The sequence below is a fragment of the Eubalaena glacialis genome, chromosome X, assembly GCF_028564815.1.
Source record: "Eubalaena glacialis isolate mEubGla1 chromosome X, mEubGla1.1.hap2.+ XY, whole genome shotgun sequence".
Lineage (NCBI taxonomy): Eukaryota > Metazoa > Chordata > Mammalia > Artiodactyla > Balaenidae > Eubalaena > Eubalaena glacialis.
Window position 1 is genome coordinate 44,467,856 of NC_083736.1, and position 17,875 is coordinate 44,485,730.

Consider the following 17,875-nt stretch of genomic DNA (forward strand, 5'->3'; position numbering starts at 1 on the left):
CTGCAGGGCTTTTTCAGCCTCATCTCCTCCAGGCCCCACTCCCGAGGTCCAGCCATAAATACTATTAGGGGCCTTTTATTCATATTCATCATATCAGAGATCGTCTCTTTCTGGTAAGTCTTTTAACACTCCCCACAGGTTGGATTAGGGCACCCACTCTGGGTCCCTAGCAGTCTTCTCCAGGCTGGGAGCCCCAGGGGGGCCACTGTCTCTCTGAGTCCCTGGCCTGGCTCCGTGGGCACACAGTCATCAAGAAGTGCTTGGGGCGACTGAGCTGTTTAGGCATTGCTCTTAAGAGTGGAAAGTGGGCACCTGCTCCATTAATGTTTGCTGGCTGGTGGCTTCCACAGCACTCCCACCCCCGCACAGGCTTTGCAGTCTGCCACTGCAGGTCCCTAGCACAACCCACAGGGTCCTTAAAAGTCATCATCATCACAGATGTCAAGGTACACATCGAAAGCCTCTCTGTTGCAGTTTCCATCGGGAGTGAAGACATATTTGTGGAAGGTCCCATCTACACAGATGGCTGGAGGAGGGGGGAGGATTGGAAAAGGTTAGATGCTGCCAAAGCCACACACTCCAGTCCTCTCAGGTGTCCCGTGGCCCAGGGTCTATCTCCAGGTCTTTGCCCACGTGCCATCTCCCTTAGTGATGGTGGAAGTGAACCACCCGTTTGGCTCCCTCAGGCCTCCCATGCCCTAAAATTCTTTCAGGTCCAATTTGTAGGCCTTCGCCCATGCAGTACCCCCCAGTCAAGGGCTATTCCCACTCACCAATGACAGAGTTGACATTCTTGGAAGTGTTGCGACCAAAAGCACAGATGCAGGCTGACTCAGCAGGCACGGTGAAGCTCGCCAGGCTCCACTGAGAGTCCACATACTGCCCAATCATAGGCCCCACCTTGCCCACGCGAGCCAGCCTGCAGGCAACACTGGCTAAGCCCAGGTGTGATATATGGGCAGGGGGATGGGGGTGAGGCAGGGTGGGGCAGGAGGCACTCACGCAGAGCGGCGGTTGAGGCGGGTATCCTTGAGAGCAAAGATATGGACTGTGCCCTTATCACTGGATGCACACAGGAAGGAAGAATCATGGCTGAAGTTGATGCTGAAAGACAGACCAGCAGTGATGCCCACGTGTCATGTGGTGTGGGGTCAGGAGCCCACCACGCATACCCTGTGCTCACCAGTAGAGGGTGGCGGGGTCAGTGCCTCGGCGCAGCTCCACCAGCTTCTCCTTGGACTGCGTGTCAAAAAGGCGAATAAGGGTGCCCTTCTGAGAGGCTGAGGCCACTACCGTGCCTGGCTGGTTCAGAGACACGCAGGCCACGTCGCTCTGATGTGCATTGATGGTAAATGGAGCAGATGAGGTGCCGGGCTTTGTGCTTGCCAGGTCCTATGATAGAAGAAGCAGTTTGGGCTTGGGGTAGGTGGTAAGGAGGTAAGTTGCCAAGAGTCCACAGGGAGAGCCAGCCCACCTACCCACCCCTGCCCACTGGACAGCTCACCACAAGTTGCAGGCTCCCGCACTTGTGTCCTGGGAACACTAGCAGTTGTTTCTCCAGGCTGGGGCAGAGGTCACAGAGCCCTAGGGTGGGGGGCGGTGAGCTGGTAAAGAGGACGTCGGGGCCAGGCAGGGTCTCAGGATGGACAGAGCTGGATAAGGGCCGGACTTCAACCTTCCATGATACATGTTACCCACAGAACCCACAGGGGGCTTGCCCTCAGGTGTGCTCCCCACCATCAAGGCAGATTCCCTGCCTCCCTATGCAGCTCTGGCAGCCCCAGGAGGCCTAGGAATCCCTGGCATACCCATTAATGTCCTTAATGAGCCTTTCTGCTCTGCTGTCTGAGGTAGCCAGGGGTGAGGCGGGGCCGAGAGTAGAGAGAGAGAACTGGCTAAGGATGGGAAAATGGATAGACTGGGAGTGTGGGCATCTCAGCCCACTGGAGCATCTTTATACAAAGAATCTCTCCCTGCCTCTCTTTCCCAGTTACTCTCTGTGTGCCCCTTTCTGTCTCTCTTCATTTCTGCCCCTCTGCCCCATCCACTGCCTCCTGCCACTACACCTGCATCTCTGGGTCCTCTCACCCTTGGGGTTGTCCCGGGTGTCAAACTCAAACAGCTTTCGGGGATTGTCGGGGAAGGAGTACACATAGATGCGGTTCTTCAGCACGATCACGATTCTGTGGGCATCACACAACACAGGATGGTCGTGAGAGGAGGGCAGGGTGCCCATGCAGGACTAACCCTCTAGCCTGCTGTGGGGACCTCCGACCTCCCCCACCCCCAGCCCACCTCAGGCTCACTTGTCATGGCGCATGCGCACAGCCAGCACTGGCTTGGTGAAGGTGAACTCCAGCACCAGCTTGTCCTTGGAGTCCTTGCCCTCCCGGGCATCGTCCCAGATCAGCACTGCTGGGCAGGTGGGTGTGTTGTCGGGGCCAAGGTTTAGGGTGAGGGGCAGCCCTGGTGACACAAGACCTACCCCTACTCCCCACGGGACCTCAACCCACTTGCTTAACCTTTTGCTAACACCCAATATGACCTCACACAGCATGAGCACTTGTAGATGTGATTCCTGAGAAGACAGGTTCTAGAACCGTTATACTCATTTACAGATGAGGAAGCTGAGGCTTGAAGGGGTTTTCTATCTAGGCAAGGACCTCACAACCCATCAGCAACCAAGCAGGGACTCACACCCAGGCCTGTAACTTCTCATCAGTAACTATTTCTGCCTCCAGGGTCCCAGCTCATACCCCCCAGAAGATTTCTGTGAGGAATCCTAGGGTATCTCTTGCCATGTCCCAGTGGGATCAACAAAAGCCCTTAAAATAAGATGGTGCTTGAGACTCAAAGCAAGAGGGCACTGGGGAGACAGCCCCAAGATTTTAAAACCTATTAGTTGTGTGACCTTGGATAAATCACTTAACCTCTTTGGGCCTCAGTTTCTTCATCTGCAAAAATGGGGATGATGATACTTCCTACCACACAGAGTTACTGTGAGGATTAAATGAGTTAATACATGTAAAGTGGTTACAACAGCACCAGGCTCACAGCAAGCGCTCCATAGGTAAGGACATGGCATACAGGAGGCATTCAACAAGTGTTTGTTAAATGAAGACAAAACACCAAGCTTCTCAAGCGATAAGATCCAGGACTTGTAAGCTGTAGGCCTCACTGTGTGACTCTGAGTTAACTCTGACATCTTCATTTGCCAGAGCCTCCGGGAGGCCAGGATTCCGGGGAATCTGGGCCAAGGGTGGGACCGGATGAGGACACTTACCTGAGATCTCTGAGAACTTGGGGCTGCTACCACCGCCCACCAGGGCCAGCAGGTTGGAGCGGTGCAGCATTTCCACCAGGCCCATGCTGCCCACCTGCTCATGGTCTGGACAAGGACCAGGATGTCAGTAGGGGTGGGTGCCAATACCCAGCCCATCCCTTCTGCCCATTGCCCCTCCCCCACCGACAGCTCACCCAGATGCCCCTTCTCCATCAATGGCTCCACGTTGTAGATGCGCACACCTGTCTCCATAGCGCAGCAAAAGCAGCCTGGGAACGGGAGGAATCCGGGCTGCCTCAAAGGATGCCCAGGTGGGAAGCTAGGGGCTTAACACCCACCTCTGGCCATTCTCTCCCTCCCTCCCTCCCAAAAGGGCACAGGCACAAGCCTCTCTCACTTTGGTCTTGGTTGAAACGCAGACTGGTCACTCCTCGAAGTGGCTGCTGAGTCATGGTCCAGGATTGCTTCCCTGGACACAAATGGGGGTAGGGTTGGGAAGAGTCCTGGGGTCTGTTCTCTGAGTCCTAGAACTCCTGTCCCCAACTGATTTCTTCTTCCTCCTCCCACTCTGCTACCTAACCCCAGCAGGACTGCAAAGAAGACAAAATCAGGGGGAGAATCCTAGGGTCTCCACTCTAAGCTCCCAAGACCCCAAAGAGCATGGACAGGAACATTCACATCTTCTTACACTTGGTTGACCCCAGCTCTCTCGGCCTACCCTGACCTGGACCCCCCCCCCCCACCTCTTCCTTACTCCCTCCCTGACTGACTGCTTATCAAGAGATAATGGGGTAGGGGGTATCCCAGTGATACCTCCTCTCTACCCTCAGCCAATCCTGGCCCCAGTGCCCAACATGGCCTGGAACCACCCCCTACCCACTTCTCATCTTTACACCTGGACCCAGCACCTAAGTCTGCCTGTCAATAAATGGGGAAAGGGGGCTCAAACATCCGCTTCTTCCTGCACCTCCTTGACCTGGCCCTGAGACCTGCTATGGTTCGTCCACCGCTCACAGGAACTCCCCCGCCACGTCCTTCTACTCCAACCTATTCTACCACTCCAGAGCTCTCTCACACCTTCCTTCCTCACAGGCTTCCTGAAATCCCTTCAGGATCCCATTCCCACCTCCACACAACCCCTTCTCATGACATGCTAACTTCTGTCCAACCATGGACAACCTGGACCTTCCCCCAGACCCCTGTATGCCCTAAAGACCCTACCTCAGGATTCCCTTATCACTCCAAATCCCCCACCCCTGGGACATACCCTTCCACGTGTTCTGCTGTCCCTGACTCTGACATGGGTTGGCTTGGACGTACCCCCAGGAATTGCATCCCCCTAAGGTTCCTCCTCCAGACCCCCTATCGCCTCCCCAAGACCCTGCTCCAGGGTCTGACCCCTAACCCCTCAAAACCCTTGCCCAGGACACACACTTCCCAAAACCCCTACCTGGGACAACTCAATCCCCCCCGCAAGACGCCTGCCCTGGACCCCCCCTAATATTCTTGTCCCAGAGTCCCCATACTCCCTTCAAACCCCCATCTCCCCAAAACCTTTGCCCAGGCACACCCCTTCCCACTCTCCAAACGTCCTCGCTTCCCCCCTGTACCACCTCCACCGGACCGCCTCACCCCCAAAGACCCATTCTTTGGACAGCCCCACCTTCCAAGATCCCTTTTTTGGGACCCCCATTCCAAAGACACTTGCCACCCAGGAACCCTGCCCAGGGATGCCTCACACATCGCTCCCACCACTTATGTCCAAGACCACCCTCATACTCCTTCCAGTGCCAGCACCTCCCTGTCCTAGATACCCCCATCCACCAAGACCCTTGCTCAAAAGACCCCTCCGTCCCCCAGACCGCAACCAATTCTTGGACCATGCCCCAGCTCCCTGCCGCCTGCACTGACCTGACCTCTGCGCGTCCCCTATCCTGGCCCAAGCTCTCGGTGCCGCCCGCGGCACGGCTTCCTGACCTCCCGTGCCTTGACGCCCCACTCCGGTGTTTACATCAGGCCTTACTTCCGGGGGAGGGAGTCTGTGACCGGAAATGACTCACCCTCGCCGGAAAGCGCGGCTGCAGTCCTCCAAAACCAGCTTCTGGGGCTTTGGAGCAGAGAGAGGGAGTGCGGCGTTCTCCCAGGAGAGCACGGCGAGCAGAGGACGCTCCGCCAGGGCATGACTGTCTGAAGGAACCGAGGACGGGTGGGAGAGAGAGAGAGCCTTCCCCTCGCTGAGCGGAAAAGGGCGAGAATTCCTTAACTCGGTCCTGCTCGGAGAGCTAGCGGCGTTACCTTCTGGGCTAACAAGACTTGGACCTCCGAGGTGGGCTAGAGGGGCCGCCCCTGTTAGCTATTTGTAGTTCTCCCAGACTTCTAGGGAGGCGACCAGGGAGCCTCGAGGCGAGGGTGGGCCTCGAGGCGGGGGTGGGCCTGGAGACCTTCAAAGCTGAGTCTATCCCCATAGCCAGGGGATGCCAGGATGGGATTCCCCACCCCACCCATGCTTCGTTTTATTTACAAAGTGAAAAAGTATTTTTGATGGCAAGAGGTATAAGTGTTCACTGTGGGAGGAAAAAAGACCCCAATTGTGTACATACTGGAAATATTTTTGTATTCAACTTATAAATTTTGAGATGTGGACTCACGTGTAGTTTTGAGAAATAATACAGAGAAATCCCATGTGCTTTAACACTTCCCCCTGAAGGTAACATGTTGTATAGTAAAATACTACACTCAGAATGTTGACACAGTTGTGACACTAAGTATCACAGAGTTGTGATATTGACACAATCCACCCATCCTTTACTTTTTTTCAAATATTGTTTTGATGCTTTAAAAATTATTAATATATAATAGACATCTGTTTTATTCATCCATTTTAATTGATTCATGGTATTCCGTGGAATAAATGTATAACTGTTCAGCTGTTCCCCTACTGATGGCCATCTAGGTTGTTTGATGTACTGTGTTGTCAACATCCACAGACATATTTACTTGTGAATTTTGTCCCCGTGTACTACCCTAGGCGTGACTCCATTGCTGTGCTCCTCAGCAAAGCCAATCTTCTGGCTTTCTTCGGTCTCTACTTCCTCACATCCCAGAGCACATTTAACTTTTTTTTTTTTTTTTTGGCCACAGCATGGGATCTTAGTTACCCAACCCGGGATTGAACCTGGACCCTCGGCAGTGAGAGGGCCGAGTCCTAACCACTGGACCACCAGGGAATTCCCAGAGCATATTTAACTTAATTCAGTTTGGCTTTTGTCACTTCCATGTCTCTGAGACTGCTCTTAACCAGATCACTGATGAGTAACAATCTTCCCAAACCAGCAGTCACTTCTCTACCCCTTCTTGTAACCACCCAGCATATTCCACAGTTTCTTGCTCTCACTCTCTTAGTTTTCTCCTATATCTCTGGCTACTCCTCCATCTTTATCCAATTTCCAAATACTGTGGTATCCTTAGGTATGATCCTGGCCGCCTTACTTTTGTAGTCAGTATTCTCTCCCTAGGTGACTTCATGTTGTCTCATAGCCTTAATTATTGCAAATATTTGGAAGATCCACTAATTTAGGCCTCTAGCCTAGACCTCTTTCCTGAACACCAGACTCATATGCTATGGCCTGTTTGATGTGTTCACGTGGATGTCTCATAAGGCATCTCAAATTTAACGCATCCAAACAGATCTCTTGAATTTCCCTGGCTCAACCACCCTCCTGTCTCCCTCATCTCAACCAATGGCACCATAACACCCAGTTTGTCACTCAAGCCAAAGAGCAGATATATCATGCTTGATTCTCCTTCTTTGTCATTGGCAAATTCTGTTGGTCCCACTGTCCAAGTGGTGTCACAAATACAACCCCTGGCTCATGCATTTTTAGTCAAGATGGAGTAACAGGGACCAAATTTGTCCTCTCACATGAAACAACCAACCACTGCCCCCCCAAAAGGCAGAATACATGAAACAATGGTTTTCAAGACATACACATCAGACAGTGAAGGACAGTGATCCCTGAGAAATGGGAAAGAAGATGAGTCCCAAACTGCCCCAAGTTACCACTTGGAGAGTTTTCATGCTGTGGCACAGAAAGGGGAGAAGGCAGAGCCTGGTGGCCTCCCTAAATTAAAATAATCCAGAGAGACAAGGGCAGCTAGAGTTCGAAGGACAGAATATCAGGAGAGAGCTTCACAGAGAGAGAACCACAGAGATCTGCAAAGAGTCCCCCTTGAATATTCAGCAGAGTACTGATAAGTGCATGCATATGAAGAAACTACCCAAGTCCAGGGAAAGAACCATCCAACTGGATTAGAACAAGGCCTGGCACATAGGTCAATTGGAAAAACGTAATTCACAGGGCACAGAATACACAGGAAGGTTGTGGGGAATAATTAGCCCTGGACTTAGTACCAGTGCAGACCCAATTAACAAATCATAAAAGGAAGACCCTGAAAGATCAAATTGTTTCCAAGTAACTTAACTATCTCAGTACAAAGATCAGGAAGATTTATAGGAATACTAATAATAAAACCCTAGCACCTAAGGTAAAATTCACAATGTCTGTTATCCAAACAAAGATGATTAGGCATAAAAAGAAGCAAGAGGTACATACCACAATATGGAAGAACCTTGAAAAACGTATGCTAAGTGAAAGGAGCCAGTCACAAAGGACCGCATATTGTATGATCCCATTTATAGACAATGTCCAGAATAGGCAAGTCCATAGAGACAGAAAGTAGATTAGTGGTTGCCTAGGGCTGGTGGGGTGGGAGAGGAAGGTGACTGGGGAAAAAAAGGCAATGACTGCTAAGGGGTATGGGATTGCTTTTTGGGGTGTTGAAAATGTTCTAAAACTGATTGTGGTAATGGTTGCAGAACTCTGTAAGTATACTTAAAAAACCATTTAACTGTACACTTTATTTTTTTAATGAATTTATTTTATTTTTGGCTGCGTTGGGTCTTTGTTGATGTGCGCGGGTTTTCTCTAGCTGCAGCGAGCGAGGGCTGCTTTTCGTCGTGGTGCATGGGCTTCTCATTGCGGTGGCTTCTCTTGTTGTGGAGCATGGGCTCTAGGTGCGTGGGCTTCAGTAGTTGTGGCACACGGGCTCAGTAGTTGTGGCTTGTGGGCTCTAGAGCACGGGCTCAGTAGTTGTGGTGCACGGGCTTAGTTGCTCCGCAGCACGTGGGATCTTCCTGGACCAGGGATCGAACCCATGTCCCCTGCATTGTCAGGCGGATTCTTAACCACTGCGCCACGAGGGAAGTCCTAACTGTACACTTTAAATGGTGTATTGTGTGGTATGTGAATTATATCTCAATAAAAGAGCGTTGTTTTTTTTTAAACAGGAAAACACGAACCATAATGATCAATCAATGGAAACTAACACAGAATGGACACAGATGTTAGAATTAGGAGAGAATGATGCTAAAAAAGTTATTAAAGCTACACTCCATATGTTAAAAAAGTCGAGCAGAGACATGGAAGATATATAAGTACCCAAAATGAAATTCTAAAGATGAAAAATACACCAGATGGGATTAATGACTAGACATTGCAGAAGAAAAACATCAGTAGTTTAAATCATAGCAGTAGAAACTAAGAAAATGGAACAGAGGAAGAAAGAATCCCCCAAAACTGAAAACAGAAAAAAGCATAAATGAGCTGTGGGACAATTTCATGTGGCCTAATATGCAGGAAATAGAATCCCCAAAGGAGAGGAAGGGGGACAGAAAAAGTATGTGAAGAAGTAAAGTCCTAAAACTTTCCAAAATTAATAAAAAATATAAACTCACAGATCCAAGAAGTTCAATGAACACCAGCAAAAGGTAGATGAAAAATACTACACAAAGGCACATTGTGGGAATTCCCTGGCCGTCAAGTGGTTAGGACTCTGTGCTCTCACTGCCGAGGGCCCGGGTTGGGGAACTAAAATCCCACAAGCCACGTGGTGCGGCCTAAAAACAAACAAACAAAGGCACATTGTTATAAAACTGCTCCAAACCAATGATACAGAGAAAATCTTTTTTGTTTATTTTTTCTTCCAATTTTATTGAGATATAATCAACTTACAGCACTGAATAAGTTTGAAGTGTACAGTGTAATGACTTGACTTACATACATCATGAAATGATTATCACAATAAGTTTAGTGAACATCCATCATTCCATATAGATACAAAATTAAAGAAATAGAAAAAAAATTTTTTCCTTGTGATCCTCTTAGGATTTACTCTCTTTTATATATAACATACAGCAGTGTTAATTATATTTATCATGTTGTACATTATATTCCTAGTACTTATTTATCTTATACCTGGAAATTTGTACCTTTTGACTGTCTTCATCCAGTTCCCACTCCTCCAACCGCACCTCTGGTAAACACAAATCTGATCTCTTTTTCTATTAGTTTGTTTTTGAAGTATAATTGACCTTCAACATTCCTGGTGCTGTTATAACTTCTGGTTATAGAAGTATCACCCCACCTTCACCTCCACAATGAGTGTTTTACCTCACCTTTTTTCCTGGAGCAAATAGGACTTAACGTCTTTTTTTTTTTTTTTTTTAGTTTTTGGCCAGGCTGCGCAGCATGCAGGATCTCAGTTCCCTGACCAGGGGTCGAACCCGCACCCCCTGCATTGGAAGCGTGGAGTCTTAACCACTGGACCGCCAGGGAAGTCCCTAGGACTTAACATCTTATTTGAATTAAGATGGGTTCCTAAGTCTTTAAATTCTTTTTAGTTTGCTTTTCAAACCAGTGGTCTGGTTATTCACTTAATGTTGTATATTAATAGGACAGTCACCAGAGAATGAAGAATCATGCACATGCCTGTCATACAAAGTTGTCATGAGGAAGGGTGTCAGAGTTGAAAAGGACCAAGATCTAATGACCGAGTAACCTGTGGAAGAAATCCAAACTTGGATGAACGTTTAGGCATTCCAGATTTGTGGGAATGAGTTGTAAGTATCTATGTCTCAGTAAAAATCTTTCTCAAAACATAAATCTTGAAGTTAAGCATGGCTCTGCTCAGACCCGGTTGGGTCAACTTTAATATTAGAATTGCTCCTTGGAGCATTTCACCTTCTTTTGTGGACGTGACTCAATGAATTAATTTTCTCTAATGCATCCTGGAAAATGGATTGTTTGTAGATTGAGAAATTGTTTAAGTTTTGCTCTGATGTCTTGAAAAGTAGCATACTAATCTCCTTCATTTAACAACTAATTATTGAACATTCATTCATTCATTTATCCAATATATATTGAGTGCCTCCAACACACCAGGCACACTGTGCTAAATTTGGGGAATCAAACAGTAAACAGAGCAATGTCCTTGCAGGAGAAAGGTGATGAATGAATGAATATACATATATTTATATTTATATATAAATTAGAGATAAGATGGATTAGGAGATAGGAAGGGTCGAGGTAAGGGTAGGAGGTTGCTATCTTATTTGGGATGATCAAAGAAACTTCTGTGATAAGGTGACATTGGAGCAGAAACCTGAAGGGAGTGAGGGAATGAACCCTGTGGAAATTTGGGGGAAGTGCATTCTGGGCAGAAGGAACAACAAGGATATCAGTGCAGCTTGAGCAGATGAGTCACAGAGGGGTGGAGGGGGGGCAGAATATGCAGGGCCTTGTAGGCCATTTAAAATGCTTTGGCTAATTGTGAACATGTGGTTTCCCCAACCTGAGTAACCTTCTCACATCCCTCTGTTGTTCCCTACCATCCCTTGGCCACATCCTCTGTATAACTTGTACCAATTCCTGAAGGCTTAGTTTTTGCATTATACTTTCTTGAGAGTCTTTCCTAATATAAAAGTTGTATTAAAAATTCCTCCCCCATAGTGCTCTGCACCCCCCACAATGTTACAAGGTACAGAGTTGACTTGCTATGCTTGAGACTTCTCCAAGGGCAGATGTTATGTATCCCCAGTGCCCCTCATCAAACCTAATACTTAGTAGATGCTCAAGAAAATGTTTGTTGAACCAAATAAATGTACAATTCATTAAAAAAAATGCTTTGACTACTATTCTGAGTGGGATAGGGAGCCATTTGGAGGGTTTGGAGCACAGGAGAGAGACACGACCAGACTTGCCTTTTCAAAATAGCACTGGCTTCTGTGTGTGGACTAAGGCAGGGAGCAGGAGAAGGGAAAGCAAGGAGGGCAGTTAGGAGGCTATTTCAGTAAGCCAGGCAATGGTTTTTGGTGGTTTGGACACTGGGCAGTGGAGGAGATAAGATGTATTCTGGAATTATTTTGAAGGTAGAGCTGCAGGGATATGTTGATGGGTTAGATATAGGATGTGTGGATGATAGAAGTTAAGAATGACTCAGAAGGTTTTAGGTAAGCTGAGAGTCAGCTGGAGGAACAGATTAAGAGGGGGAATTGGGAGTTTTGTATTATTTTTTGAACTCTGAAATGCGTATGAAATATCATATAGAGATGTTGGGTAGGTGATTGGATATAACTGAAGGTCAGGAGTGAGGTACAGGCTGGAGATAACAAATTTAGGAGGCATCAGTATATCAAAGTCGTTTAAAGTCAGGAGACAGAGGAGATCACCTAGGAAGTGAAAGTAGGTGGGGAGGTTAGAAGCCTAAGCCCCGAAGCATTTCCAAGGTACAAAGGTCAGGGGAAAGAGTAGGAACTGGCAAAAGATTGAGTAGGAGCAGCCAGTGAGGCGGGAACAGAACCAAGAAAGGATTTCTGGAAGTAAAGAGAAAAGGCATTTCAAGAAGGGAGTCAAATGTTGCTGAGAGGGAGGAATTCCCTGGTGGTGCAGTGGTTAAGAACCTGCCTGCCAATACAGGGGACATGGGTTTGAGCCCTGGTCCAGGAAGATTCCACATGCCGCAGAGCAACTAAGCTCATGTGCCATAGCTATGGAGCCTGCGCTCTAGAGCCCGCGAGCCACAACTACTGAAGCCTGCCCGCCTAGAGCCAGTGCTCCTCAACAAGAGAAGCCACCGCAATGAGAAGCCTGCACACCACAATGAAGAGTAGCCCCCACTTGCTGCAACGAAGACCCAACGCAGCCAAAAATAAATAAATAAATTAATTAATTAAAAAGAAAAATGTTGCTGAGAGGGAAGATGAGGAGCACTCATGATATGCACGCACTGGGTGTACAAAGATGAACCAGAATGCCAGGCACATAGTAGGTGTCCATGTACTTTTAATTGTAACAAAATATACATAACATAAAATTTACCACCTTAACCATTTTTGAATGTACAGTTCAGGGGTGTTAAGAATATTCACACTGTTGTGAAACAGATCTCCAGAACTTTTTCATCTTGCAAAACTGAAACTCTACTCGGTGCGGAGACTGTTTAGTCCCGGGCCTTGCAAGTTTATTGTTCTCTCCATCTGGACTCGAGGCTTCCGTCACAACCATGCTCCGCCAAATCATCGGTCAGGCCAAGAAGCATCCTAGCTTGATCCCCCTCTTCATATTTATTGAAGCGGGAGGTACTGGAGCAACACTGTATGTCTTGCACCTGGCATTGTTCAATCCAGATGTCAGTTGGGACAGAAAGAGTAACCCAGAACCCTGGAACAAACTGGGTCCCAATGATCAGTACAAGTTCTACTCAGTGAATGTAGATTACAGCAAACTGAAGAAAGAAGGTCCAGACTTCTAAATGAAATGTTTCACTATAAAGCTGCTTAGAATGAAGGTCTTCCAGAAGCCATCCGCACAATTTTCCACTTAACCAGGAAACATTTCCCCTCTAAATGCACGAAATCAGGGACTTCCCTGGTGGTCCAGAGGTTAAGACTTTGCACTTCCACTGCAGGGGGCGCCGGTTCGATCCCTGGTCGGAGAACTAAGATCCCACATGCTGCGTGGTGCGGCCAAAAAGTAAAAAATAAATAAATAAACGCACGAAGTCATGTTGGTGTATTGTGTTGGGGTTTACACTGATTAATAAATAGTCTGAAACTTGAAAAAAAAACTGAAACTCTAGACCCATTAAACATCTCCCCATTTTCCCCTCCCCCAGCCCCTGGCAACCACCTTTCTACTTTGTTTCTATGAATTTGACTCCTTTATTTTATTTATTTATTTATTTATTTATTGGCTGTATTGGGTCTTAGTTGAGGCACGTGGGATCTTTCATTGCAGCGCACGGGCTTCTCTCTAGTTACGGCACGTGGGCTCCAGAGCATGTGGGCTCTGTAGTTGCAGCACGCGGGCTCTCTAGTTGTGGTGCACGGGCTTAGTTGCCCCCTGGCATGTGGGATCTTAGTTCCCTGACCAGGGATCGAACCGGTGTCCCCTGCATTGCAAGACCAATTCTTAACCACTGGACCACCAGTGAAGTCCCAATTTGACTCCTTTAGATACCTCATATAAGTGGAATCATACAATATTTGTTTTCTTATGACTGGCTTATTTCACTTAGCATAACATCCTCAAGGTTCATCCATGTTGAAGCATGTGTCAGAATTTCCTTCCCTTTAAAGGCTGAATAATATTCTATTGTATGAATATACCACATTTTGCTTATCAATTCATTTATCAGTGGACACTTGGATTGCTTCCACCTTTTGGCTATTGGGAATAATGCTGCTATGAACATGGGTGTGCAAAGTCTCTTTGATACTGTGCTTTCAATTAATTTAGATATTTGTCCAGAAGTGGAATTGCTGGATCATATGGTAATCGTTTTTTTAATTTTGGGGGGAACTGCAATATTGTTTTCCATAGCAGCTGCACCATTTTATATTCCTACCAGTAGTGCACAAAGGTTCTAATTTTCTCCATATCCCAACCAACACTTCTTTTCTTTCTTTTTTTTTTATAGTAACCATCCTGATGGGTGTGAGGCCCAGAAAATTGTCATTCTTGACCTGTATAGCAGTTCCCTGGAAACCCTCACTTATAGGGCTTGTCTTTATTTGACCTGATTCAGAGCTCTCTCAGGTCAAATAGCCTTTTAAAAAATAATTGGTGACAACTGTTTAACATCACAGCTGCCCGAGGTGGTGATAACAGCTGGAGCAAACAAGAAGTTGACCAACAATCATGAAAAACTGGGAATAAGATATCCAGAGGGACCTTGAAAAGCTCTGACATATTTCTGGGAATCTGGAAGGCCATATGCATGTGCAAGTGCAGGGCTGCAAGCATGCCAAGGAAAGAACTGAGAAGGCCCTAAGCTTTCAACTCTGGGTGATTTTTTTTTATTGGAGTATAGTTGATTTACAGTGTTGTGTTAGTTTCAGGTGTACAGCAGAGTGAATCAGTTATACATATATCCACTCTTTTTTAGGTTCTTTTCCCATATAGGCCATTACAGAGTACTGAGTAGAGTTCCCTGTGCTATACAGTAGGTCCTTTTTTTTTTTTTAAATAAATTTATTTATTTATTTTTGGCTGCGTTGGGTCTTCATTGCTGTGCGTGGGCTTTCTCTAGTTGCGGCGAGCGGGGGCTACTCTGTTGCGGTGCGCAGGCTTCTCATTGCGGTGGCTTCGCTTGTTGCAGAGCACGGGCTCTAGGCGTGCGGGCTGCAGTAGCTGTGGCTCGCAGGCTTAGTTGCTCCGCGACATGTGGGATCTTCCCGGACCAGGGCTCAAACCCATGTCCCCTGTATTGGCAGGCAGATTCTTAACCACTACGCCACCAGGGAAGCCCTACAGTAGGTCCTTATTTGTTATGTATTTTATATATAGTAGTGTGTATATGTTAATCCCAATCTCCTAATTTATCATTTCCCCCCACGTTTTCCCTTTGGTCACCATAAGTTTGATTTCAAGATCTGTGAGTATGTTTCTGTTTTGTAAATAAGTTCATCTGTATAATTTTTAAATTAGATTCCACATATAAGCGATATTGTATATTTGTCTTTCTCTGTCTGACTTACTTCACTTAGTATGATAATCTCTAAGTCCATCCATGTTGCTGCAAATGGCATTATTTCCACCTCTGGGTGATCTTGAAGCTCTATGGAGAACTCTGCTAAGGCAGAGTTGTAAACTACCTTGCTGGAGTGTTCAAGCATGCTCCAACACACACAGAGATACCCTAGGCAAAGGTTGAAGACTTATTGGTTCAAAACATTTAAAGAAATCTCTCTCTAACCATTAGCTGACCACTAAGTTAATGGAGCAGAGACTTTGGTGATCACACATATCAAAGAATACAGACTTTACAAAACTAGTTCAGAAAAGTCACTAAACAGACAGCAGCAACAATAAAGCCTGGGGTGGAGAGAATCTGAATTCCAGAGCTGCTGCATTATTTAAAATATCCAGATTTTAAAATTGCAATGAAAATAGAAAGTATGAACCATACACAGGGCAAAAAAAAGCATGAAATAGAAACTGTCCCTAAGGAAGCCCAAACATTGGATATACTAGACAAAGATTTTAGGGTTTTTTTGAAGTATAGTTGATTTACAATGTTGTGTTAGTTTCTGGTGTACAGTATAAGTGATTAAAAATATACATATTCTCTCTCTCTTTTTTTTTTTTGGCCGTGCCTCGTGGCATGCAGGATCTTAGTTCCCTGACCAGGTATCAAACCCGTCCCCCCCTGCAGTGGAAGCACAGAGTCCCAACCACTGGACCACCAGGGAATTCCTGAATATATATATTCCTATATATATATATATATATATATATATCTGCTAATCCCAAACTCCTAATTTATCCCTCCCCCATCCCCTTTCCTCTTTGTTAACCATAAATTTATTTTCTATGTCTGTGAGTCTGTTACTGTTTTGTAAATAAGTTCATTTATATCATATTTTAGATTTCACATATAAGTGATATTGTATGGTATTTGCCTTTCTCTGTCTGACTTCCTTCACTTAGTATGATAATCTCTAGGTCCATCCATGTTGCTGTAAATGGCATTATTTCACTCTTTTTTATGGCTGAGTAATATTCCATTCTATATATATACCACATCTTCTTTATCCATTCATCTGTCGATGGACATTTAACTTGTTTCCATGTCTTGGCTATTGTAAATAGTGCTGCATGAACATTGGGGTGCATGTATCTTTTTTTTCTTTTTTGGCTGCGTTGGGTCTTCATTGCTGCATGCGGGCTTTCTCTAGCTGCAGCGAGCGAGGGCTATTCTGAGTTGCAGTGCGCGGACTTCTCATTGCAGTGGCTTCTCTTGTGGCGGAGCATGGGCTCTAGGCGTGTGGGCTTCAGTAGTTGTGGCGTGTGGGCTCAGTAGTTGTGGCATGTGGGCTCATTAGTTGCGGCACGCGGGCTCTAGGGCACGCAGGCTGCAGTAGTTGTGGCATGTGGGCTCAGTAGTTGTGGCTCACAGGCTCTAGAGCGCAGGCTAAGTAGTTGTGGTGCATGGGCTTAGTTGCTCCATGGCATGTGGGATCTTCCCAGACCAGGGATCGAACCCATGTCCCCTGCATTAGCAGGCGGACTCTTAACCACTGCACCACCAGGGAAGTCCTGTATCTTTTTGAATTAGAGTTTTCTCCAGATATATGCCCAGGAGTGGTGTTGCTGAATCATATGGTAACTCTATTTTTAATTTTTAAAGGATCCTCCATACTGTTTTCCATACTGGCTGCACCAATTTACATTCCCACCAACAGTGTTGGAGGGTTCCCTTTTCTCCACACCCTCTCCAGTATATATTATTTGTAGACTTTTTAATGATGGCCATTTTGACTGGTGTGAGGTGATACCTCATTGTAGTTTTGATTTGCATTTCTCTAATAATTAGCAACATTGAGCATCTTTTCATATGCCTATTGGCCATCTGTATGTTTTCTTTGGAGAAATGTCTATTTAGGTCTTCTGCCCATTTTTTGATCAGTTGTTTTTTTGTTGTTGTTATTGAGTTGTATGAGCTGTTTGTGTATTTTGGAAATTAAGCCTTTGTTGGTTGCATTGAAACCATGCAACTCAGATTGCGACTTGAACCCAGATGGTTGTTTCTGGATGCAAAAAAATAAAGTGATGGTTACAGAAAGTAATGAAAGGTTTGTGGAAAGTGGACTGTGAGAAAAGTGTTTTGTGCACAGTCAGGATTGACTAAGTTTAGAATATATTTAATTGAGTAAATGAATTTTAAAAGTAAGCTGGTGCAAGACTTGAATGTGGCTTTTCTCTCTTTTAAGAGGACATTTTTTTTTTAAATAAATTTGCTTATTTATTTATTTATTTTTGGCTGTGTTGGGTCTTCATTGCTGTGTGCGAGCTTTCTCTAGTCGTGGTAAGCAAGGGCTGCTCTTGGATGCGGTGCACGGGCTTCTCATTGTGGTGGCTTCTCTTTGTTGTGGAGCATGGGCTCTAGGGACGCAGGCTTCAGTAGTTGTGGCACACGGGCTCAGTAGTTGTGGCTTGTGGGCTCTAGAGTGCAGGCTCAGTAGTTGGGGTGCATGGGCTTAGTTGCTCCACAGCATGTGGGATCTTCCTGGACCAGGGCTCGAACCCGTGTCCCCTGCATTGGCAGGCAGATACCACTGCGCCACCAGTGAAGTCCCAAGAGGACAGGTTTTCTTAAAATGTTGAACTGCCTTTGATAACAGATATTAAGTTTCTTTACCTTTTAAGTGACCTGTTCTGTATTTGTCTTTGAAATCTTTTATTGTCACTTTGA

At 46.3% G+C, this 17,875-nt stretch overlaps 2 protein-coding genes and 1 long non-coding RNA gene across 4 annotated transcripts; 2 read left to right on the plus strand and 1 right to left on the minus strand.

The window, feature by feature from the left end:
* Window positions 1–59: 59 nt before the first annotated feature.
* WDR45 (WD repeat domain 45) lies at window positions 60–5,304 on the minus strand. Of its 2 annotated transcripts, none has more exons than XM_061178712.1 (11): window positions 5,195–5,304; window positions 3,681–3,752; window positions 3,478–3,552; window positions 3,284–3,388; window positions 2,307–2,412; window positions 2,089–2,183; window positions 1,505–1,584; window positions 1,184–1,392; window positions 1,003–1,104; window positions 774–919; window positions 60–526 (listed from the first exon to the last, which is right to left on the minus strand). In XM_061178712.1, exons 2-11 carry the CDS (start codon window positions 3,733–3,735, stop codon window positions 417–419), a joined length of 1,083 nt encoding a protein of 360 aa, XP_061034695.1. In that variant the 5' UTR covers window positions 3,736–3,752; window positions 5,195–5,304; the 3' UTR covers window positions 60–416. The 2 variants fall into 2 exon arrangements, with proteins under 2 accessions (XP_061034695.1, XP_061034694.1); XM_061178711.1 differs by having other exon boundaries at window positions 2,307–2,415.
* Window positions 5,305–5,355: 51 nt separating this feature from the next.
* LOC133082478 (uncharacterized) lies at window positions 5,356–14,626 on the plus strand. Its single transcript, XR_009698954.1, has 3 exons — window positions 5,356–5,609; window positions 9,850–10,241; window positions 14,099–14,626. It is a non-coding gene; the product is annotated as an uncharacterized LOC133082478 (long non-coding RNA).
* LOC133082346 (cytochrome c oxidase subunit NDUFA4-like) lies at window positions 12,675–13,032 on the plus strand. Its single transcript, XM_061178896.1, has one exon. The coding sequence runs from the start codon at window positions 12,683–12,685 to the stop codon at window positions 12,929–12,931; it is 249 nt and encodes an 82-aa protein (XP_061034879.1). The 5' UTR covers window positions 12,675–12,682; the 3' UTR covers window positions 12,932–13,032.
* Window positions 14,627–17,875: the final 3,249 nt, after the last annotated feature.